Source organism: Crassostrea angulata, chromosome 1 (genome assembly GCF_025612915.1).
Source record: "Crassostrea angulata isolate pt1a10 chromosome 1, ASM2561291v2, whole genome shotgun sequence".
In the NCBI taxonomy this organism is placed as follows: Eukaryota; Metazoa; Mollusca; class Bivalvia; order Ostreida; family Ostreidae; genus Magallana; species Magallana angulata.
The window spans coordinates 54,435,183-54,461,330 of NC_069111.1; the positions used below are offsets into that span (position 1 = coordinate 54,435,183).

At 34.9% G+C, this 26,148-nt stretch overlaps 2 protein-coding genes across 3 annotated transcripts; one reads left to right on the forward strand and one right to left on the reverse strand.

The window, feature by feature from the left end:
• LOC128168376 (uncharacterized) lies at positions 1-18,550 on the forward strand. Of its 2 annotated transcripts, XM_052834643.1 has the most exons (9): positions 1-368; positions 2,343-2,482; positions 10,029-10,153; positions 10,365-10,795; positions 11,760-11,813; positions 14,047-14,185; positions 15,276-15,391; positions 16,610-16,682; positions 16,804-18,550. In XM_052834643.1, exons 1-9 carry the CDS (start codon positions 306-308, stop codon positions 18,447-18,449), a joined length of 2,787 nt encoding a protein of 928 aa, XP_052690603.1. In that variant the 5' UTR covers positions 1-305; the 3' UTR covers positions 18,450-18,550. The 2 variants fall into 2 exon arrangements, with proteins under 2 accessions (XP_052690603.1, XP_052690612.1); XM_052834652.1 differs by lacking the exons at positions 1-368; positions 2,343-2,482 and adding an exon at positions 7,979-8,103.
• A 4,009-nt stretch (positions 18,551-22,559) lies between these two features.
• Positions 22,560-24,128, reverse strand: LOC128163028 (uncharacterized). Its single transcript, XM_052826489.1, has 2 exons — positions 24,019-24,128; positions 22,560-23,813 (listed from the first exon to the last, which is right to left on the reverse strand). The coding sequence occupies exons 1-2, from the start codon at positions 24,071-24,073 to the stop codon at positions 23,224-23,226; spliced, it is 645 nt and encodes a 214-aa protein (XP_052682449.1). The 5' UTR covers positions 24,074-24,128; the 3' UTR covers positions 22,560-23,223.
• Positions 24,129-26,148: the final 2,020 nt, after the last annotated feature.

Below are 26,148 nucleotides of genomic sequence, written 5' to 3' on the forward strand. Positions count from 1 at the left end.
GACAAGACAGAAATTCGTACTCAGCGCGTGCACGTGTGCCTTATCACAACTTGATTTTTGAGATAAGTCCGCTAAAACGGCTTATCCATCTAACCCTGTTTTTCTTTATTTCGAGGCTAACCGTCACAGTATTATACTTTTCCTTTAATATATAAACAAAAGCGGCGAAGATGGCCAAACATTGGGGGGTGATGGTAATTACTTGAGAGGATTACTGACAGTGTTGTGGAGGGGCGCCGATTCAGTCCCAATAAACTCACTGACTGTTCAATTGGAATAATTATTAACTAAGAAAATCACAAAAAATGAGCAAACGGTGGATTTCTATGGGCCGAGGAAAAGCAAGAGAGGAGGGGAGCAGCCTAAAGGTAAAAAAAATTCTCTTTTTTTTCTCACCACGGTGTGAACAGATTTTTCTTTTCTTTTTTCAATGTTTCGACAAAAAATTTAAATAAAAATTAATATAAAAATTAAACTTGTACATAGATATTATTGCAAGAAAAAATTATCCTATCTATACCGATGTTTTAATTATATAAAATGTGTGTGTTTCTATAAAAGTTTCTTCTCGAGAAGTTCTTACAAAAAAGAGGAGTTATCAGATGATAATTTATGAATAATTAGATACTTAAGTGAAAAAAAGAAGAAATTGATGTGGTGAGTGCGTTTCTGAAAATCATTGATAAGCTTCCAGCGGAAATTTGAAATTAGCTTCTACAGAACGGTGGAACGCGACAGATGTTGGCGTGTTAATTCCCGGATAGAACTTGTTGATACCAATAATCGATTCCTCAATTATTCTATGTTACCCCCACCCCCGGTCCATTTCTCGATGGAAGAAACGGGTTTAGAAGGGCAACTGTAAAATCAATTTTTGTTTTGGAAGATCGATATTTTTTTAGTACATTTGTGTTTACTTAATTTTCGAATTTAAGCATTGATTTATTTAAAATATCATTGACCAAGAAAGCCATTGCTATTACATATATATATTTTTCTTCAAGACAAGGTGTTCAAGATTTTGAGTATTTGTAATTGTTAACTCTATCTTTGTTCATAAACACTTATTATAATGTTCTAAGTAGTTGTTTATGTTGATAAGTTCCACACTTTTATTACTAGTAACTCACACTCTAACAAACTATACATTATAAAATAACAGAAATATAATTAAACGGTTTTTAACAGGAGATTGCTATTTTTCGATCTCAGTTAAAAATCTAGAATTTACAACAGTTGCCTGAAAACAGACACTTAAAAACACGTGCATTTCTCTCTCTAAAAAGTCTCGGCAGATTTTAATATAAACATTTGTAAATGTATCTAGTGTTGTCCTATTTTTTAGGTTATACGCTATTCGTTTTCATTTTTTTTTACGTGGAAGTCTCTAGAAAAAGAAAATTTATATTTGCTTGTTTATTAAACAAAAAAACCAAAAAGAAAAAAAAACCGGTGCTACAATCTGGAGCATACACCTATTGTAATGTATTTCGTATTCAAAAATTGTACACGTCGAGGCTAAATTGTATTTTATCTGGATAACCAAGCATCTGTACGCGAGTTAACGGTGAATGCAAACCAATGACGTGACGTCATTGGGTTGGATTTGCTGGTTTTGCTAAGTGGTATATTAATGGGCTGCAGTCATTTATGTCCTAGGCCTTCGTCCCGTCATTGCGCAGCTGATATTGGCTGCATTTCTTTGCCTTCTACATCCGCAGAAAGAAAGAACACTAGAGGGAAGGTCTCAATAAAATTAAGAGTCTCTAGACCCCGCTGATTAAACCTTAATGCTGTTTCCAATCCGATTAATACATCGGCTAACGAGTCACTGACAGGTCACAGTTTTGGCGCCAAGAGGGAGCTCGTGTGCAACTTCCGGTCAAGGCGCCATCTTTGACACTTAAAGAGACTAGATAAGGAAACGGGACAGTCACGTCTTCTCAAAGACAACGTGCGTTTCGAAAGCTGTACAAACAAACATTATTGTTTGTCAAAATTATAAGTAATTAATATTTAATCACCATGGTCCCAGTACCCTCGGTTTGTTTTTATAAAGTTTTCTATTTGGGTTTCTTTTCTTAGTTTCTATGTTCTTGTGGTACATGTATCTTTAAGATCTTATGTCGTTTCTTTTTCTTTTCTTTTATTAAATGGGGTGCTAGTTTCAAAGGTGATGGGTAGGGGTATTTTGGTATTTGTTTTGTGTATTTTATCAAAGTTGGCAAGGAGTGCTTCCATACACATGTTTCAGCAACAACATAGATACACGAGTTTACATCAAATTTCAAACTTGTGACGGAGTGTCACCATAGTGATGATTTTTATTTTAATGTTTTAAGAAACTGGCTGCTGGTTCCCTGACTTTTGTAAAGGCGTACTCCAGTGGTCAAGCCAGCTCCGCCATCGACGGATTGGAGGACGAACTCGAGGCTGAGATACAGCGGGAAAAACAAACTGTCGCAACTGCAGGATTCGCCAGGTGAGAGAGAGAGAGAGAGAGAGAGAGAGAGAGAGAGAGAGAGAGAGAGAGAGAGAGAGAGAGAATGGGGTCAATAAATCATGCTATGAAAGGGTTTTGCAAATTCATTTTGTCATCTTGACAACTTTGATAATTGTAGAATAGTTGGTATTTGAATATCATTAAATCGATACGTGGTGTGACAATGTATTGAAGGATCCCGTCCCTGTAGACTTAGATCTCACCCTTCTACAAGTCCGTGTAGATTATCCATACGTCATTGGCTGAGCGCCTAATAAGTAGGACACCCTATTCCAGAGTTACCATACTTGTGTAATGTTCGAGTAACATCATCATTTCTATCATACTTCAGATAGCAATTCAAACTGATTTTCACGATAGATGACAGATTTTTGCCACATTTTTGATTCACGTTGCAGTTGTATAATCAACAAATGAATAGATTATATCTGTGCTTATTTTTTTAATTTCATCTTATCGAAGAAAGAGAACAATTTGAGTTAGATTAGGGGGTCAGATATTTGTCATTTGATTTCAGAAAAAATTCAAACCCAATCATCTGATCCATAAAATAATGTTTATGGTTAACGCTTTGCCCATTTGGTGAAAGATTTTGTTCAATTAGTCAAGGAACAATTCTTAAGATTTTCTTTACCTAAACATTTTAAACAACCATCATATGTGTGTTTTAAAATCTAAAGAAAATGTTAAACTATTCATTCATATCGTAGAAAAGCACACCAAGTGTAAATATACCAATTGTAATCGTTTTACATATTAAATAAAACCTGTTTATTGGTTCCAAATCTAACAAAAAAAAACTTTTTAACAAAAACAAGGAAATTTCTGTAAAGAAATTGTATTCATCAAATAATCGTATTTCTTTTTTCGTGTTAATACAATACTTTATCGATAAAATCAGAGAAGAAAATGCATTAACTGATATTCTTTAAATACATAAAGATAACAAAATGGCGTAATAATGTAGTTTCTTCGACTTTTCGTAACATATAAATCGCACTCAAATAAATTATTCCAAACCGTTATTAAATGGGTTTAGTAGTCGATAATTTGCTCATACAATCCCAAAAATCGTGATCCTTTTATATTAGTTTTCAATAGATAGGATAATTGAAGCACACAAGATCAATTACTGGAATTTCGTGGTAATTACGAATGTTTTAAGCGTAATTGTACGCCCTTTATCATGTACCTTTTCTCGACACCTCTGTACTTCACTATCCTATGGCAGCGCCTATCTCTCCAACACGCGACCAACGCTGCACAAAAGAGAACACAGTTAGCAAAAGCAGCTTCTACGATTACCACCAGGAATGTGTTTATTTATCGAATTGGAATCTGATTTTGTACCCTCCTGTAGATTTTGATGCCAATCAGAGGTATCAGGTAGAATACGTGTCGATACGTATCGACGAGCTCCTAGCACGAACTTGTAATTGCAACAACCTGTGTATAAATATCTGTAATTAACTCCTCAGGTAAACGAATTTCGTGTAAATAAACCAAAAATGAGCTAATCTTTTTGCACCCAATCGTGAACTATTTTGTACGTAGGTATTACTGAACGTAAAGTCCAATTATGAATTAGCTATAGAAGGACTACCAACTAATACTTATACATTGTATTGACGTTGATAAAAATGCAAGACGCAAAAACAAAAAAATATAAAATAAAATACGAATTTTTCCTTTTGTCAGAGGTAAAAATGAAAAAAATAACAACCACAACAAATTATTGAATAAACCGAATTGAATAAAGTACTTATTTATAGCGAGGGATGAAAATAGAAACAGCATAGACTTATGAGGTCATGAGTATTATAAAAAGATCTCAGAACAAAACTTCTTCAATCGATCTCTCATTTTCCACTAATCTAAATTAACCCCTTCTCAGCATGATATGCGTTTCATCTAAACTGGCTCGATGAACTTAATTCATCTCAATGTCTACCAATATTCTCCAGGGACTTGTTTTTCTTCATTACAAATACAAACGTTTTATTCTCTTTCACACTCTCTTTGAAATAACAAATTTCTTTACAACCGTTGAATTGGGTTTCGCTCAAGCTTAATGATGATCGAATGCAAATTTAAGAGTGGTTCTAAAATAACCATATCAGTAGATCTACTCTTGTAAGAATCACCGCAAAAACATACAAAAAGGAGTTCTTATTCCAATGTGCCGAAATCTAAGGTATAGCCGAAAATACTTCACTAAAATGATGTATAGAAGATTCCAATTCATTCTCTCGTGTTAGTGTAGGGGAGATTTAAGACAAGAATTACTGTAAAAGTCCCATTGTATTCAAGCCAGCGAATCTACTTCGGTAGACAATTCTACAGCATAGGGGTAATGTACATAGCAAATATATACGACGTTTTCAATTAAATAGGCTATTATGTACGTTACCAAAAAATCAAATTCTATATTTCCATGTTCGTAAACATGTCATAATATACTGCCATGCATCGCAAAAAAAAAAAACAAACAAAAAACAAAAACAAAAAACAAAACATCCCCCCCAAAAAAACCCAACAGTTTGCCTAAAATAGGATCTGACTAAGATTTAAGTATATAAAAATCTTTGCAATCCGAAGACCGGTGTCCACATCCATTAACTGATAACCATGGTCGTTAGGGTGGTTAAGACGATGTTTTGTGTGGATGTTTGAGCCGTGGACCACTTGTTTTAAGAATGCCGACAGATGCTGGCAGAGGCCGACCGTGCCTGTCTGATATATGCGGAATTCTCCGTCTTATCACGTCAAAGGTTTTTCTGTTTGTTCTGCAGAAATTACCCGGATTCATGACAAACGCATATATCATCATCTGAATGGAACTTGTTGAGAATTGGGATCAATTTTACATAAGAGAATCAAAGTCTCTAAGCGATTGCAAATGCTTTGAGTATGATTCGTCAGAATCACTGCAAAACATACAGAAAATAGACTCTAGGTTATTTCACGGTGATCTTATCTTTGCGATCACTTTCACATACAAAATTAAGACACTTCGCAGAAATTATATTAGGTGTTGTTTGCTATTTCAAAGCTTTTTATCCGCAAAAACGCTAATAAAAAAGTTACATGTTAACACTATTTTCGAAAATTTCGTGAGACTCGAAAAACAAACAAATACAGTATGTCCTATATAAATACAGTACATAGATTGTATCTTTTAAAAAGAGACGCAAAGCATGTTCATATCGACTTAATTCAATTTTTATTTGGAAAAAATTTTTCGATATAAAAGGAGATTCAAAATTTATAGTAAATTTTGAATCTCCTTTTATATCGAAAGATTTTATATACATGTAGTTGATGGATCCTGAAAAATCAGATCCTGTATCTGATGTACATGAAGCAGAATTTTATCTCCAAGACTTCCAATTAGAAGCTAGTGTGGTCTGTAACAGAAAAGCAGATTTCAGGGAGTTTTTTTTAATGAACCTTGATTGACTTTTATTTTAGTTTTGTAGCCATTTTGGCATTTGACACCATGACACAGCCTCGTTATAAATATTTAAACCTCTTGAGATGAAAGTAAATAAAATCTATTGTCATTATAAAACGATGCCCAAGTTTATTTTACATTCTTAGAATCATGTTTTTAAATCTTCAAAGTATGTAATAAACTGATATTAAAATTTTCGCTATTCTAATGCATGCCTTGCCAAATCTACCGATCATCAATTGTAGCTGATTATCTGATTGGTTGTAAAAATAAAAATGCTGAAACTAATTGATCAAAATGTGATTAAAAGACCTTGTCTCGTATGTCAGATAGAAATATTGAAATGTTTTTAAAGACAAATCATAATTTTTACGATTTAATAAACAGACAATAAAAAAATTGAATGATTATATAAATAATCCTGACATATCAGTAGAAGTCAATAATGTATTATTTGGCTACTGTTGTCTATCCCTTGAAGAAAATATGTTGTGTGTTTGTTTGTTTTGTTTTTTTTTTACCAAATTCATCACTTTATTAAAAAAAAACACCAAAAGATTTCATATTGTACATTGTATTATATAACAATGTGCTTGTATGTAACCCAAACTTACATGTTAACGTAATAATATAGCTGAGCCTATTTACATTTTCCCCTTTTCTCTCCATTTTTCCATTATTTCCTTTTTTATTTTCTATCTGTAACTTGTTATTTTCATTCATTTTTTTTAATTAACACTTTTACATCTATATGAATTTATAATAATAATTTATAAAATTTTATTCTGTTAAGTCGTAAAAGATTAGTTTAAAATGTTTTTGTAAAAATACAAACACATACTATTGCTACATCGATACCTTTATCTCTAAAGGAAATATAGGCTACTTTGTCTGCTGTTTTTTCATGTTCACTGTACAGATGTATGTAATTATGTATATATTATGCACAAAATATTTCTTAAACTAATACATTTAACGTGAATGTAGAAAAAACATATAAAAAAAATTTCTGCCTCTTTCTGGCTAATGAGAGAATATTATCTGTATTTAAAAATACTAGTAGTGAACGCATTGCGGAGGAAATATATTTTATGCGTATTATTCTTGTAATTTTTTTTACCGATTGAAAGTTTATTATGTAATACATGTTATGTTTTGGCATTGAATTATTTACTTTGTTCAACGTATAAAAAAGTAAATGTTCTGGTCCCGCGTCTGGTAGTGCACGCGCAGCTATTACATAATTTTCGCGCAGGCTACAAAACTGGTCACTCCCGTAATTGATTGTAACTCTGTACCCTAAATATCTAATCTTCTTCATCTGTTTTGTTTATCCTCTATAACGGTGTTTACACGAGAAGCAATTGTTATTAAATAAACAAACTCCAAGAAAGTTTCTGTACAGTAACGTCAGCATCACGCGGCCCTCGATCGTAGACCATTCCTCGTCATTGAATTCTTTCTTGTTTTGATGTTGCGAAAACTGTAATCTAATAATTGACAGATAATTCTTATAATTGTTTTCATGCCACTCGTCTTGATTTTGAGTTTCTTTATGGTGGTGGGGGTTCTTTGTCTCAACTCTTTTGTTTTCAGTTGTTGGTGGATTCCATTTCTATTCTGATAAAAACAAATAAATGATGTTGTTAGTTTCAGCTATTTATTTGCCATGGGTTTAAAAATGAGTATGAAGTATTTCAATGGATTGAAAATAAAAGATTTCCAGTTTTATAATTATTAAATGTGGTTTTGAATTACTTTATTACAGTTTTCTTTTAATGTCGAAATCTTGGGAAATTTATTTCCTGTTTACGACTTGTTGTTTGCCCTGATAAACCACTGATGGTGAGATTTTACAAAGTAGCTCACTTCAGATTTCCCGATTTACACATTACCAGTGTGAAAACAGTTCCATTTTGCTGTTTATGTGCATGCCCAGCACGTGGTCACTATAAGAAGTGTAAACAATCGTTAATTGACTGTAAAGCATGTACAATCATTTAAAGTAAACAGACGTGAAAACAAGCTCCTGTCTACAACAAAACAATCTGGGAGAGGTATCTCCAGCTAACATTTACCTCGGCTTGAAGTATACCGCCACAGCAGAATTAATGTATTCGCCATTGATGGACAAACTGTGTATATTGTATGTATTCGCCATTGATAGACAAACTGTGTATATTGTATGACCAACGGTTGTTTTGTCTAATAGATTTTTATTTAGAAATTTTGAAAAATTGAGTTTCTCAAGCTGGATCAGTTCTCTAGAGGTCTTTGTTCTAACATTAGTTATTTGCAGTATCTACTAGTCGCTTTCTTTTTCCCTGTCGACAATATTTCAACAAATGGGAGCATTTTGAGGTGAATTCCTGATTGATGTTAGTTAATCTTCGGTTATCAGTTGATTTGAGATTAAGTGTCTAGGACACGCACTTGGTCGTGAGAAACTCGTTATTAATTGACCAAATGTCTAGACATTCATAGCCATTAGGAGAGAGAGAGAGAGAGAGAGAGAGAGAGAGAGAGAGAGAGAGAGAGAGAGAGAGAGAGAGAGAGAGAGAGAGAGAGACTTTAATATATATCTGAGTTAAACAAAGAAAAGCTGCCCTTTAATAGCAATGACAACCAAACAATATCGTCAGCCCATTTGGCCGCTGTTCGCTGCAGCTTTAATAAATATCATCCCTGTCCATTATCTTCAGACCCGCGGCCTGTCAGCCTCGGTCCCCGACTGGAGCGGTCCAAGTATGCGAGAGTTGATTGAATATGACGAAGAATCGGGCGCTAAGCCGGTTAAAAAGACCTAAAACAAATTAAGTGTACCGGCAGTCATATACTGTATGAGAGTTATTTGTCAGTTGTCTCTGCCGATCGATGACAAACGATTTGTCCCATTAATGTCACTTACTGGGTCCTCATATCAGGAGCACGGAACGACTAAGCATACGTCTTGATGGTAAAGTTCTTTTTCATTGGAAATATCGGGAACATTATGTTACTTCCAAATTAAATGAATCCATTAACACATCTTGAAAGTGTTTTTTTTTTTAATTAAAAACTTAATTCCTATTAAACTTGTAATGTCATAATAAAAATGATTCTGCAGAAATTGTTTAATTCAGTGACTGGTTTCTAAAGTCATTTGGATCAACGTTATTGCGTTGCAATGACAGAGAACTAATCGATGATTATAAGACGCTTACATACCCGGGGCTTGATAGTTCAGTGACTCCAATACAAAGTGACGACTAATCGTCTCGGGTTTTATAATTGAATGTCATCCCCCTATCTTTAAGGTCAAGTTCGGTGAAATGACCTCATGAAGTACAAGAAAATGAATGCCAAGGACATTTAGAGGTTGATGAAGAGAAATCGTCTCGGGTCTTACTAAATGTTACCCTTTGAGAGCCAATGCATATTTAATGATGTTACCACCAGTTACAAACCTCTATTATCTATAAAATTGTCATATCTTATATGCATTAAATTCATATGTGTATGTACTTATAAACAACTCAAAAAGTGTGTCCTGTTTCTAAGTCTGTCATCAGGCATGGTACTATATTCGCCTACACCTATCTTTTAGCTGTACTTTTTTTTCTTGAGACACGTTTAAGCTTCGAGATATCGTAGGGAAAATATCCGGCACATCCCTTCAAAAATACGAGTACACCTTCTAATAAGTGCCGAATTGTAGCTCCACATGAAAATTCGAGTTGAAAGACATGCATCTACACTTCTGCAACGAACCTTTTGATAACAAATGCATGGTGTTCATCGCTCCCAGTAGCATAATCAGTGTGCATGCAATTTAAAAACAGTACTCTATAGTTTTCCAAAGTGAAGAGAAATATTTAATCCATGCACTGAAAAGTACATTCGTTCTCATTCAATGGATTTTAGACAGAAGTGCATGAAAAACAAAGTCAGATTACTGGTTTCATTTTCCGGCTAAGTGATCTTTGCTGCTGCATCTTATTCATGTAATATGTGTTACTCGTTCTGACAATAATGGCTGAAAGATTTACAGACGAGGGTGTTCGATGTTAACTCTCCATTCATCTTTTACAGGTGGCGGTACAGAGGCAGCAAAGTGCTCCGTAGTAAATACGTCCTGCTGATGATTGTTCTGTTAAACATCGTGGATTGTGCCCTTGTTCTCGGTGAACTCGTCCTTGACCTTAATCACGTCAAAAGTAGGTCAACTGTCAGACATAAATAAAGTACAAACAGTGAAATGATTTCAATGAGTGCGTTAAGATATAACGGTTTGAATTCATAATAACGCACTAAAAGCATAACAAACGGCTTTGTTAAAACAAACAGCTAACCAAATATAATGTAATATCAAAATGGAAAAAGATGATATAGCCCTGTTTCAACGCAATTCACGTGTTTTACTTCTAGATATAATAACAGACACAGAGACCATGTCCCTTACATTCCAACAGAACCTGTCCTACAGGTATCCAGAGAGGTTCCGAGTAGAGGACTCCAGACTCGGTCTGCAGAGGGCCTACAACACGGTCCTCCAGGGAAAACTCACGTGGTATGCCAAGAATAACAACACCAACACCAACAACAAGACTAAGCACAGAGACGCTTCCACCCAGACCACCTCCGGGGTCCAGGGAACGGACCTATCAGACAGTAAGCCAAACCGCACGCGGGAGAGTTTGGGGAGCGTCCAAACCAAGGGCAGGACCCGAAGGTCAATTGGTGATGACCCGGGGTCAGTGGTTCCGAAAATTCAGGTCCCGGAGAACAGTCTGGAGGAGAGCCTGGCCAGCGCCTTCCACGGCCTCAGTCTATTTATAGTCGTTGTCCTACTTACTGAGGTAATGACGTCATTTGTATTGTAAGGAAAAATCTAAATCTGTTATTTCAGGAATTGAAAATGAAAAGTTAGAAAACCATACAACATATATGTATATCACAGTAAGGTTAACAACCAAATTCAGAACCTGGAATATTTATACTGTGTTACAATCTAGCATCTGTTTCAACTTAAATATCGCCTTTACAGTGAAAAGGGGAAATAAATCAAAATAGAAATGTCCAAATAAATCAGTGTTAGAAAAAATCCATAATAAAAAAGATTTATTGCAGACATAGCATATTGGCTGTGTTATTTGTTGGATACTTAGAACTTGATTGGTTATCCTGTATGCCCTGTCCGCAGAAAATGAGACTGTCAATATTGGATTTCATTAGAACAACACAGGAAAACAAGGAAAAAAACAATACACATTATTGTTATGAATCCTTATGATGTCTCTGTTGTGATCATTAGATCCAGGATTCAATCAGAATATTAGTTATAACAACCACTGAGATTTATGAAATATTCAGCATAAACTACAGTCACATATGGGAATTAACGGGCATGTCAAAATAACCACTACTCCAAATGGATTTGCGGATTTGTCATGAATAAAGTAAAAACCAATATGGTAAAATCTTTCCATTAAAGGTTGATCAAAACTGATAATACATAAAGCAGAGATGACGTGGCGACGCAGTGCTCAGAAACACACGACACTTCCTGTACAATGTTAACACTTCCGCTACTGTTTAATGGTCACTAAATGCGTTGTTTTGCAACCTTTTTGTGTAAAACCATTGAAACTGTTTACATTATGGATAAAGGTTTTCATCACAAGATGATACCGTGGCTCGATAAAGAAGCCCTACATCATCGCCTTTTACATTTGTGCACTTTTCTTTCCCATCCTTTCAGTAGCTACATTCAGCGTTGAAGTATGCTGATTTTTTTTATTCGATTTCCTTCATTCATTTCAGACGTCTCTGAAGGTCGTCTGCTTTGGCAAACATTTCTTCAACCAGAAGCTGGAGGTGAGAGAATGTCAGGATTTATTCCTGCATTTACAATGTATCTGTAATACTGTCATTATATAAAAAAATCAAAATTTGCAAGATTCCTCTGTTTACTGTTTGTTATATGGTACTAATGTTGTAAAATGTCTTCCCATTCACTGACTTTTACACGCTCTAAATCAAAGGTTAATATAGATTTATCTCATACGTGTGGTGTATCTTACCCGTGTGATAAACATTTTGCTATATCAAACGGGTGATGCTTTATCAAATACTTCCGGTCCGAACTATTTTTGACACAGCCCCTCGCTTCAACGCTTCAGTGACCTATTTTCGAAGATTTGCTAGTACTTTCAAAATAACTATATCTACTACAAAAATTGATATTAAATGGATTTTGTCAAAAATTTAGATTCAAATATGAAGGAAAACACATAACTGCGTAGCACAGGCGTCGGAACCGGGGAGGGGGGGGGCTTAGCACCCTCCCTCCCCCCCCTCCCCCACTTCTTTGCAAAGTTCAGGCACGTAGCACCAGGGGGGGGGGGGGGGGGGGGGGCCAGGTGGGGGGGGGGGGGGGGGGGGCTTTTTCTCGCAGCAACTAATTTTTTAAAATTTACATATAAAAAATTGATGTATCATGTAGTTGCCCCCCCCCCCCCCACTTTTTTTGGAGGATGTAAAAATTTGAAATGAAAATAAGGGAATTAGGATTGAAATTTGAAATTGAAGTTATATACTACGCCAGCGGCCCCCCCCCTTCCGGATTAGGATTTTTGAAGATTTTTGGAAAGTCTTATTTCCTTTTTTTTTTTTTTTTTTTTTTTTCTTTTTTTTTTTGTCAAGATGTTTTGGATGAGTCTGGCCCTCCCCCCCCCCCCCCCCCCCACTTTCAAAAACGATGCTACGTGCCTGAAGTTATACATATAGGCCGTAACCAAAAGACCCTTTTTTTCTTGTTTGTCAAGATTTTATTTATAAGTTTAGCCCATTTCCAATAATCAATTTGCTTTGTGTAGTTTATAAAACTGCAAATTACGTTAACTATCAAGGAGTTCATCTGGACGACGCGATCGCGATGAAGGTTGTGTTCATATACAAGAACTTACCGAAATAATGCGTATTAGACTTTTATTCCACAACCAGTAAGCATCCTTATTCACTATTTTCAATTTCGAATCTTTAGGCTAGGCCTAGTGTTTGTTTTATAAAACATCAACAACTGTTCCTCGTTCGAGTCAATTCAAACTAACGAGCATTCCCAACTTTGTGTATGTCAACAAACTTGATTATTCAATTCTTCTGATCAGTATTTCTATTTAATCAAGTAAATAAGCTCTAAGAAAAATTATTTAGAGCTAAAAAATTATTTCAAGGTTTATATCATCAAAACAGTTAGATTTATATCAGAAATGACGTACTAAATTGTATTGCGCAAGGTCACAATAACTGCATAACACAACGTTGCATCATCGTCTTCGATCTTTGAAAAATCAATTCGGGTCATTTAAGGGACTGTCTCAAAAGCCTCATAATATAATCAAATTGTATGAGATAAATAGAACATCTATAATTGTGTGATTTTATATTTGCTTTATCCAACTCGTTGAAATGGTTATATTCGCTCGGCAAGCCTCGCGAATATATACACCATTTCAACTCGTTGGATAAAGCAAATATAAATTCACACAATATAGATATCCTCTATTGACTATATATCCCTTACCAGCATCAATTAATATATGTAATTTGCAAACGGATTGCTAATGTTATTTACAGCCTTTGTACGTTCTCTCTGCATGCATAAACGATTTACTACACTAGAAAAACCAACATGTACTCCTCAAATGTTTTCCACAGCAAATAAAATTTGAGTCCAGAAAAAAATTCAATAAATCGTAAAATGCCCATTTACCATAAACTGGGCAGTTAAAGAGATAATAAAAATCTATCTGCATGATAAATCGCTTTAAGTACATGTATAAGACATATTTTAATTATCCAGCTGGGGCCAGATATAATATAGCGAGGTCCTTATGAAGATCGTTCATACCCTACCATTCAACCTTCCTCTTTAGATGTGCGATTCTCTGAAAAAGAATATATATACTGAAATAATACATGCAATAAACCACATCTTTGCTAACCTATTCCCGTTCTACCAGACGCTTATACGTTTTAAATCTAAAGCTATGATTCCCTTTAGCTGCTCCGCAATTTAAATGTAAGTCTCACGTTTTACATTTTGCAGGTTTTTGACGCGTGTATTGTGCTTGCCTCTTTCACCGTAGACTTTGTCTTTGTGAACGGAATGGCAGCCGATGATATTCAAGATTTTGTTTTCATCCTGGCATTTATGTTACCATGGGGAGTTATTCGAGTGGTTAATAGTAAGTATTTTGATCACGTGTCCTACTTACTCACTGATTGTTAACCAGTACAGGGTATCAGAAATTTACACCTAACTTCAAAGACTCCAATGACGTAATGTGATATCCACCACGTGACCCAGAAGTGCCTTATCAATCAAGGAGATCAAAATATCACAAAAACACGTCATCATCTGTAATACAAAGAACCGAAGACGCAAAATCGAACGACCGGAAAATTTAATCGGCAAATGTTATGTCATCGAGGCATGTGCTGAGATAATATTGATTATGATAAAAAGTATCTTAAGTGATATTTCATGCTCGCTAATATCAACCAGAATCTGAAGACATTATTTTTACTGAGGTGTTTTTATTAGATCTTATATCAATTTATACTCAGATAAATTCATCAATATAAACTAATATATTAACATATTTGTGTACTAATCAATATCAATCAAATCTTTAAAAACGTATGATTGCAAAATATTTGTTCCACACGCTTGCCAATATTTCTACTGTAATAAACGAAATTCAAAATGCATTTTTAAAATAGTTAGCTGAACCAAAAGTTCAGACCATGATCACTGGGGTCAGAGAAAGACAATTGTAAATGTAGAAATTTTGGATATATTTATGATTTCTTGTACATACATGTAGTTGCATACAAACACGTAGTTTATGGTTAGATTAGGTACTCTAAAAGTAATACTTGTTTTAATTTCTTCAGATGTTTAAGATTATTTTAGGTTTCTTTGAGAGGTGGGCTAGTAAGATATTGGTAGCGGGGTAATTGTAGGAAATGGGTCTTTATGGCCATTAAAACCGAGAAATTGTATACAGATGTCAGGATATCGGATGTAACAAGATTGAGATATGATAAATGATTATCAAAAGAGGCATCAGCACTCAAAAGAAATGTGCAATAACGGTTTTTATTCGGTTTTGTAATGATTCTTATGTAAGAAAGATGTTAGCTGCCAATTGGACATTCCAAGCACTATAAGGCTTTTCCTATCCTATCTTCCAGGACATATATGAACTTAATGTTGAATGATATTTCTTGTAATTTAACAATGTCCATAATTGTTTGATTTTTTATTCTAAGGTTTGGTGGTTGCTGTGAGGGACCATGAACACTTCCGGTTAAAACTTCTGTACACACAGAAAAAAAAAGTAGAACAAGAAAACAAACAGTTTCGTCAAGATAAAGACAAGTATTCAGTAAGTTTCACAATATGACGTGACCTTAATCACATTTTTCAAAAACAACAACATACATGTTCTATCGCTGATGAAAGCAACATAATGGTTGTTGTTTTCGCTACAACTAGTGCATAACAAAAAGTTAGAGATCTCCGTAATTATGTCGCTTTTTCTCGGTTTGCTACGTACATTGCTGTCCCTATGGTCATGTCCTAAATCCATGGCCATTGTTGTATCATTGTCGGGCCGCCCTGACAATTCCTGCTGTTTACACCCCAATCAGATCGATCATTGGAGATCAATGTTTCACACACTATGTCAGAGCTATAGGTACATTTGTGATATTCAAAGCATCACCTTGATGGCCTAGAATAACGAAAGCTCCCTTTTTCACCGTGACCTTAGGGACTCGGTATCGAAAACAATTCAGATTCACCAGCTTACTCAGTAACTGTACTGATTCTACGCTTGTTTACAATAATAAACGCGTAATCAATATTTGGAGTCTTCACTGTATATTAGTACATACAATTTGATGGGCAAAAATATGGTTAATTTGTATTTTCATTTTTCATCAAACGAAGAGATACCGGTATATTTTGCGGAAACCCCATGTTTCATCCTTGCCGCCATTGACTTGTTTTGACCCAGCTAACCCTAACTAAAAGATAACTGATGCTGTTTACCAAACCACAACATCCAACCAGAATACATTTGCCAGATTTCAGTTTATCTGAAATGTGACAGTTTTCGCGCGCCGATTGTTCCATTGACAGGCGGCTTGCACTATCGACACCGTCCATATTGTCTTGATACCAAGGAAATTGATTTCGCTTCAAACATTCTCACGATATCAAGGAAATTGATTTGACTTAAAGTCTTCTGGCCCCCCACAAAACATCCCTGGAACTTTGGTTTTTGAATATTGTTTACCTATCAATTAATTAATGCTATTAAGTGCTTTAGATATTTATTTGCTGCTTACAAGAAAGAACACTTAGGGGGGCAGCCGAGCAGTGCGCGCGGCGCCTGGGAAACCGTAGCTTCAGATCCAAGATCAGACAACCCAAGCATTACAGATAGCACTGATCTATAACTACAAATATTCACATCAATTTATACTAGGTATCAACTCAGACAGATAATAATGACTCAAACATGGCAAAAAAAGTTAATTCGAAGTTGCCGATATTAAAAATCTTTTTTCTAACAAATTGATGATTTTTTGATTACTAGGAGCAATTGGATTCAATGCGAAGGCTTTGTTTGGCGGAAGGAATAGAAGACTGGAAGATCCAACAAACCATAGGTGAGTGTGTTCCTGAAAATGAACATTCTTCATTTGTAATTTTGTTAGAAATTACTTCAGACGATTTGACTTGAAGTTTACATACATCTGTCAAATAAATTATTATAATGTTTGCTTGTAGCTCGACAGCCAATAAAATCAGGAAAAGGAATAATGGGTTCCTTTGCTAGCCTCGCTTTGGGAGCGTTAGGAGGACACAAGTCAAACGGGTCTAGTTTCTGGAATCTACTGGCGACCCCAAAATTACGACGAGGTAAATCAGAGGAATGGGAAGGAAAGACCGGGGTCCAAACCAAGGAGGATACAAGATCACTGAGGTACACGGACAGGGTCTGGACCGTGGCTGGGACCTCCGACCTTCACAAGAAAAACAAAAAAGCAAGGTCACTCTCACACCAAAGTACTGTGGACAGTGATCCGGGAACACCGACCATTATCAAGGGGAGATTGAAGGCTATCAAACGATTTCTGCGGCGTCAGGACCCGATAGACAATGCGTCATTTTCTTCCATAGACACCGCTGAGAAAGACTCCAAGTGCTCGTTGAATAACATCACACCGTCAGAAAACTCGTCCCCGCCCATCAGTTTTGAATTCGATAGCATGGACGATATTGATCATCACGTGTCATGTTCCCCAGCATGCGAGATCATAAACGAGGTTTCACGAGAAGTGAGTTACACTGACAGCCATTCTTATTGTGATCGAAGAGAAAGCACGAAGTCGTGCTCAGAGCCGAATGAAGAAGAGAGTGCGTACATGCGCAGAAACAGTAGTAAAAAGTCAATTCGAGAACCGCGCCGGGCGAGCTCGAAGAGACGTAGAGAAGGACTGAGTATGCGCCGCTGTGAGTCTAATCCAGAAGAGGACTCTGGAACCACAGTGGAGAGGATTATATATGACATTCCTGATGAATCAAAGGAAGAAACGCCAGAAACCAGTAGAAAAGTTTTATTTTATAACAATAGCGATGACCTACTGGAAAACAGAAGCACTGAAACAATCATCGCGCATTCAGACATTGAAAGTGAAACTAACAATCGGGATACTTCCGCAACACACGCATGCCCACTCAAACAAGTCAGTCATTCTGTGAGCGAAAATGTAACAAAACCAAATGAAACAGCAATTACTGATCATCATAAAAATGAAAATGCAGACGATAAAACAGAAGAGAACAAAACTGACTCTAAAGAAAAAAAGTTGTTTGAATCAAACTTTGAGAAAGTCCCGCATGTAAGCGAGACAAGCTATAAGCCAAAGTTTGACAGGAGACTTATTCCAAATGTTCCCAGAACTTTAAGCATCAAACCGTATTCAGCACTGAGAACTCCACACTCAGTGTTTTCCAAAATCAAAAGGAATGAAAACAATGCAATGTGCAATGGTCACGTACCGTCAATTAAACAATCACAGATTGTGAACAATAACAACCAAGTTATCTGTGATACCGACATTCAGACAGTCGTGAAACACAAGCTGCAACGGGGGAGGAGTGTCAATGAAGAAAACACACTTAATAAGGAGTCCTCTGAGCATAGTTTATGCAGGGTGTGTGGGAAGTGCAAAGAACCGGAAGCTCGTGGATACGACGCCACGTGTACATGTACCCAGGATATCGTGCTTCATTCCGACAGTGTTCTGTGCAAAGAAACCGGAGGTGAAATAAATCTCACCGGTGACTGCAGTTCAAAAACCGGAAATAGTTGTGACGATGTTGACGTGTGCGATAATGATGACGTTTTGCATCCTTTGTTACAACAGTAACACCACATTTGAATCGATAATGAATGTTGTTTAATGCATAATCATTTATATATATATGCAATGCATACAGGTCATTTCAAATACACTATATTAAAACTTGATTGTGTTTATGTCATGTGAACACATATGAAAAACAAAGCTCACATGCCAACAGTCAACAAATCCATACTTACAAATAAAGTTATTTTGGCAAATAAACTACAAAATGCCTGCACCAAAGTAACTGCTTACACCTTTGGTATTTCAACACGTGTTAGATGAAGTCCGTAAGCTATAATTGAATTTTAACTGATAAGTAATTAATGTAAAATTAATCAAAAACATTCTTTCATTTTCGATAAACAAGCCCGAAATAGCAAAAATGAGAGTAAGGTGGTGGACACGCTTTGGCGGATCCAAGTCAGCGTTTGTTTGCATCAAAATATATACTTGCAATGGAATGAAATTGAATGAATATGTAAAGAACGAATATATTTATTGGTAACTTATTTAGAGTATACATAGAAGTTAAGATTTGACAAATGTTGAACAAATAAAATGAGCCAATTCGTTTCTTAAATGCGCGATTTTAGTTTTAATGGATGGAACGCTTGCGAAGCACGACCTCTGGTGAGAGAGTGGGATAGAACTTTCCAGAACGGGTAACTAATTAACGTCATGGCGAAAAGTGTAAGACGAATGTATCATGCATCGCGGGCAGATACCTTGGATGGGACACCTGTAATTAATACAAAAATGTTAATGAATAAAATGAAATAATTTAAAGCGATTTTTAGTTTTGATGGAAAAGAACTTTTCAAAACCATGAAAATGGGGTGCTTCAGGAACGCGGGTTGACTAACTAACGTCATGGCGGAAAGTTAAGGGCGATTAACCATAGGGTAGATACTTTGGATCTGACGACTTTGGTTTAAAATATGCAAATAAATTTGCCTACACTGGCGGTTTTATTATTTCATACATTTTATATAATGACAGATTGGAAGTGAACCTTAGACATTAATTTGTAAACAATGACCAGATTTGTTATGCATAAAACGGGGAAGTTGATTGGGATGGGACCTCTCTCCATATTTTAAAAAAAACATTTTTTATCTGAAATTCTTATTTTGAGCAGTGATAAAAATTATAATGTAATGTGACCTAGAGAATAAAATTTAGAGATACAACGCAATAAAATAAAAAGGTTTTTTTTTCAATCCTGCAATAAAAAGAATTAAAGCCACGTATATAACATCAATATCAGTTGAGATTTTCATCCCTGTCCGCTCCTCTGAATATCCAGGCATGCAGTTAGTTTTTTATTTTTAATTCTAAAGAAAAGATTTTTTAAAAATTGGACACAATACATACAGCAAAGAACAAAAAAATATGGTTCAACATATTAACATTGTATTGTATTAATGTGTTAGTTCCCGCACTTGCGTGGGATATCACCTACTTTTAATAAAAGATACTATTCGCTATCTTTTCGAAAAAAAAAGGTAACAAATATGTCGGGCACCTATTTCATACGCTTTATGGTTATATTTAAAAAGCTGAATATGCGATTGAATGATAATCATTAAAATCAATTTAAAACAAAAATATGCCACATTTGAAAGAGAATATCTCCCATTTGCCCTTCTCCAGCGCTTTTTTCTGTTGAATGGGTACTGAAATCTTTCTTCAATGATCGGGGAAACCATGATTCATAAGCTTTTGAAAGATTTTTTTAACTAAAACACCCAAGGGTAAGAAAGAAATGATTTTATCTAAGGAGGTGAGTTTGGAAGAGGTCTAGTTGTAGGACTTATATACTGTATACGGCAAATACTAATGCATTGAAAACATTTGCAACCACGACTGACACTTCTTTTAATTAACCAATGTCCAGAATATGGCACGCCAAATTCACAAAAATGAGCTAAACATAGTTTCACAGTCGATGAACTAGGTTTATCGCATGTAAACTATAGTTTTGCGGATCGTAAACTATAGTTACCGACGTAATCTATATTTCACATCTGTAAACTATAGTTAACGCGATAATCTATGTTTCACATCTGTAAACTATAGTTAACACTGAAAACAATCATTTGCGGTTGTTTAACAAAGTTTATCTGATAAATAGGGTTTTATAATCAGTAAATTACGGTTTACAAATCTAAAGCACGCCAAATTCACATAAATTAGCAAAACATAGTTTCACAGTCAATAAACTATGTTTATCGGCTGTTTACTATAGTTTACGGATCCTAAATTATAGTTACCGACGTTAATCTATATTTCACATCTGTAAACTATGGTTTACGAATGCAAATCTATGTTTTTCTGTCTATAAATATGGTTTCACGATTTGTGAAACTATAATTAACAACTCTTAACTATAGTTTACGATTGTAAATTATAATTAACAATTGTGAAACTATATTTATCAGCAAAATCTATTGTTAACGTTTTTTACAGATAGATAAACTATGATTATCATTCGTAAATTATAGTTTACATTCGTGAAATATAGTTTCACAGATGTAAACTATAGTTAACGAATCGTTAACTATAGTTTAGGATCCGTAAACTATAGCTAACAGCTGATCAACCTAGTTTATCGACTGTGAAACTATGTTTAGCTCATTTTTGTGAATTTGGCGTGCCATACCGGAATTGTGCAAACATCGGGAAAAAATTAAATACCAGGTATAGTAAAAAGATACAGTCACTGAAAATTGTGTACTCAGTAAAACTGTATTATACATATCAAAAGTTTGGTCATAGCTAGCAAAATCATAGAAAATAAGGAGTGCAGTAGCACCCCCCTTTTTTTTAGTCAAATAACTTTCCATCAAGTTTTTGGACATATTTATATTTTTTCCTCTACCTTTGAAAAATATGAGCAATATATTTGTACTGAAGTCACTATACTTGTACAATACTTTAAATCAAGTATATGTCATCTAAAATGATCATTGATGTTGAGCAAAACATTAACCGGACATTGATTACGTCGTCTAAAAAAAGAACCGGACAAGAACACTGTGGTGATTTCCAGTGGTCTCTCTTAACTTTTTTAACATCTCGTGTGATTTCCAATTCAGTTGTCTCTCTTTGCACTGCACATTTTGCTAACAGAGAGTGCAGAACATCAATAATATGGATTTAGGGGTTTTTTAACTTACACTTTTTAATAATGGAGAACTTTTCAATAATTACTACCTGCAAAATTCAGTTTCAGATTTTTAAGTTTTAATTAGTCTACCTTCGTGGTCAAATTTCTATATCAGTATTCTGTTTATCACAACCAACGTTATTTTTAACTGCATTTTTTGCTCAAATGTCATTTTATAAGTAGCTAATTGCTTAGCATAACCAAACGTCTTAAAGTAAATAAGCAAAAATTATGAAAGTATCATATTAATTACTTCTATCATTTCGAATACAAAGAATAAACTCTGTACCTAATGTGACCGAGTGAATAATAAAGGCAAGGTTCTTTGTTCAGGATGTTTAATATGTACAAAAAGGTGATTTGTGCAAGGTGTTGGTGTACAAAATCTCCGGACCCACAGTGAAAGAAAATCAAAAGTTACCGGGTTTTATAATAATAGAAATGATCTGATTCGATAATACTAGCCAATGAGAACAACGGCCAATGGAAAAGTAAAGAAAGTGTTCACCAACTCAGTCCACCTGCGCACAAGAACTAGCGTAACTTAATTCATAATTAGATATTGTAAATTTGAAACTATATGCATATATAAATGTTGTTCTATAATAAATAATTGATTAATTTTAAATCAGCCCACACTAAAGTTCTCGTAGAAAGACTGGGAATTTTTTTTCTCACTCTGAAGTAACATTCTCACTCACTGTTATAGTGACACCACCTTTGACCTATTTACACTCTTACTTTTTCATCTATTCAGCAAATGTTCTGCAGATATTATTGCCGGCATTGAATATTGTTAAACAAGGCAGACAACTCACCTACAGTAGGATGGATAAGAAAGTGAAAATCCAGATTATCAATAACTTTATCTATATCAATAATTATATCTATAACATTAATTCTAATTCCAATATTTCCAATATTTGAGATAACCAATATCATACACAACACAATGGTCGATGTCTGAAACATGCCATATCAATAATTATATCTATAATATTAATTCTAATTTCAATATTTCCAATACTTGAGATAACCAATATCATACACAACATAATGGTCGATATTTGAAACATGCCAATACTGACATGTACATGGATATGATAATAGTCCAATGGCGTCCTTCATTAAAACACTTGTGCTGGTTGTTTTATAAAGGGGATATTTGTAGGGGTGAATCCAATTGACAATTACGATAATAAGTTATATTTTTCAACCTGTTTTAATCAGCACAACTGAAAATACATTGTAGTTGGCAAATATAGTTTCGCTATATCGTGTTATCAAAAACATGAAATCTTTCTCTATTAAGTAACACTAAATCAACATCTGTTTACACTGATTAAATATTTTGAATAATTTTGAAAGAGTCCATGATTTAGTCTTCAAGATTCGATGTAAAGCTCAACGGTTATAACTATAATATTTCAAAATGCAAATATCTTTTTATTACAAATAGGATTTCATATATAAGTATTATCCTAATAACAAACATACAGGAATATCACAGTAAAATTTCGGCAAATGAGACCGCCCTCCTAGGAGTACACAAAAGTCTGACAATGAATTATCCACACTCCAACATTGTGCTGTTCCGAGAGGGGTGAAAGTTCTACCATCAGTTAATTAGGGTCCAAATCGTCCGCCATTTTGAATACCGAACTGATCTATGTCACCGAGACCTGCACTGAAACCACCCTGTCCAAATCGCCCGCCGAACTGTTGATCTGTGAACAGTCCTCCGTTAATTTGAGAATCGATTCCACCAGGAACTAAAGGAATGGCTGAGCCAAATCTTCCTCTAGGTCCAAAAGGTCCCTTGGGTCCGAGGTCATCGCCCCAAACGCCTCCACCCCCGGGGGTCAATAGTCCACCTCCTACACAGATGTCGATGTCACAGTCTGGACATTGGATTCCATTGTATGTGAAGAACTGTGGTCTTCTGCATTCTTGTGGGATAAACTGTTGTGTCTGTAGGCAGTGTCTGGGGGGACACATTACTGGCCTTTCTGGATTCAGTCCTTTTCCTCCCGGATATACATTGTCTGTCTTGATAATTGGCTTTTTCAGTCCTTTCTTGGATCCTCCAAGGAAACCCCTCTCATGAAATCCGTCCAAAAATCCTAACTTCTTTTTTCTTATGATTCCACCGCCAAGCTTAGGCTCGTACACAATTTCTTTCTTTATCGGAATTCTTTTCTCGCCGTATCGCCTACCTAAAAAGACGAATCATTACAGAATATTTATGAAAGATTAATGTCAAAACGGTCCATAGTCTCAGACAATACCTTGCTCATTACATTTTTTCAGAAATAGCACTTTCCAGCAGTCAATGAGTACACAACCAAAACTAATACTTTGCAAATATAGCACAACTTTATTAGAGTCTTTGTCTCATTTAAGCATGACTATGAACCATACCTTCCGTGGCAGCAATGGCGACGATTAGAGCAGCAGCTAGGAGAAAACACTTCATAGTGGACAGGTAGTGTAGTAGTGTGAAGAATCCTAGTCGGACTCCAAGAATAAATACCCAATCCACGTGACGTAATCATTTCAGAAATCAAATGCATGGTCATTTCTACTGGTTCAAATCCTTATACGTAAATAGAACGACTCTTCCATATTAATACAGGTTTATTGCCTGAAACGTGCATGCACGGTAGCCGTTGTGACGTCAGCTGTTGACAGTTAAGGAGGAATTCCCTATCTTAAGATAGTGTTCGTCTTGTGAGCAAAAACTGCAACGAAGGAAGTTTTACTATAGTAATGTGTACTTTTTGGTATTGCTTTGAAGTTTTTTAATAAATTAATCATAAAACCTTTTGAGACAAAGTTCACTGCGCATTGATTATTAAATTTGCGTAAAAAATAATTGTTTAAACGTTCAACACACGCTCAGTGATCATCATATCAACAAAATTATTGATATCGAGATGAGTTAAGATTTTACCTTGAGATATAATTTACAAAATAAAGCACCTTCAACCATCAATTTTCAACTGAAACAGCCATATGAAATATCGTAAAATTTATAAACAAGTGAAAAGCTGTCAATGTGACAACAAACCGGGTTTTCTTTTATGTAAACTGTATCCATAATCTATGTCAACCCTGAATTGATAAACACTACCTACCGTATCCAGTGAAATGTAGTTCCCTATATGAAATATTTGGCAAAAAAATGACTAAGTTCAAAAGCTGGGTTTTTTAAAAAATAAATTATCAAAAATCAAAATCCTAGCAATATACACACCTCTGATATATGTACAATTGATCTGCAAAAGAACAACTTCCTATCTTAAAAACTGTAGGAGGAGTTATCTGTGCAAGAAGGGTACCCTTTTGGCAGCCGCCTGCCCGCCCGCCATTTTCACCATTTTAATAACCGGATTTTTCCGTTAGAAAAACCCGGTTAAAAATGAAGAAAATATACAATATGTGGTTTTATATACAGTAGCATTGGTGATAATTTTCATAATATTTTGGAATGTCCGTATTTTGCTAACAAAAAAGTCTTTGTACAAGAAATACAGTGAACTTTTAAATAAGCTGATCAAGTAGATGAATATATAATGTAGAAAAACTCAATTTAAAACTGATATAGAAGTTATAAGGAGGTTTTCTCTTTCTCGAACCTTTACAATATACTTTTATAATGAACTTGTGATACTTGCCTGTTTGTTGTTTATTTACAGATATATTTTAATATGTACCTTCATATATCAGTGGCCTGGTTTTGATTGAATAAAAATAAAGATGCATTTCCGTCAGTGGTAACCCAATAACTCAGTTCTTATATATACATGTACATCTATTTATGTTTAATGACGTTAAGATAGTTGGGTCAGTGTATCGGTCAGTGACGTAATGACCTTAGTTACAATGTAAGAGTAGTATTGTCATATTGGTGACAGCTCAAACACTGGTAATAATGATACGACAGGTAACTGTTCCAATATGCTTTAGAATCAATTACACCAAAGCTGATTGGTGCGGTTGTATTAATATTTCATGGAACATGTAAAAAAAAAAACAACCTTTAACTTCCCATATGTTATAAAATATTTTTTCTCGATATTTGAATAAAAGAAACATAATTATATGAAACACGTCTTTACTTAACTGAGAAGAGTACATGAATATTTAGAAAAAAACGTGTTATTTAGTCCTTTATGATAATTTGTTCTAATAAGCCATTAATGTATATAAAAAATGCTGGATTTGCCGTAAGAAAATTACATGTATTTCCATATGCCAAAATGCTTTAGATAATGAAAATAAAATGTTATTGTCTCAAAACTGCAACAGCGCGTGGATACAAATTGAATAATAGCGCCTTATGAAAATTTGTTTGCACACACCGTTGCAATTATGAGACCCATCTTTCAAATAATAATTGTTCATTGCTTTTATTTAAGGTTTTTAAAATTTATTCACTTTCCGCAGTTATGGCTAATTTTTAAAAATCTCTGCCTTATTCAACGAGTAACACGCAATTAACGAAAGAGCCACTGGAAGAGCCGAATTATGCCGACAAAAGTAGTGCAC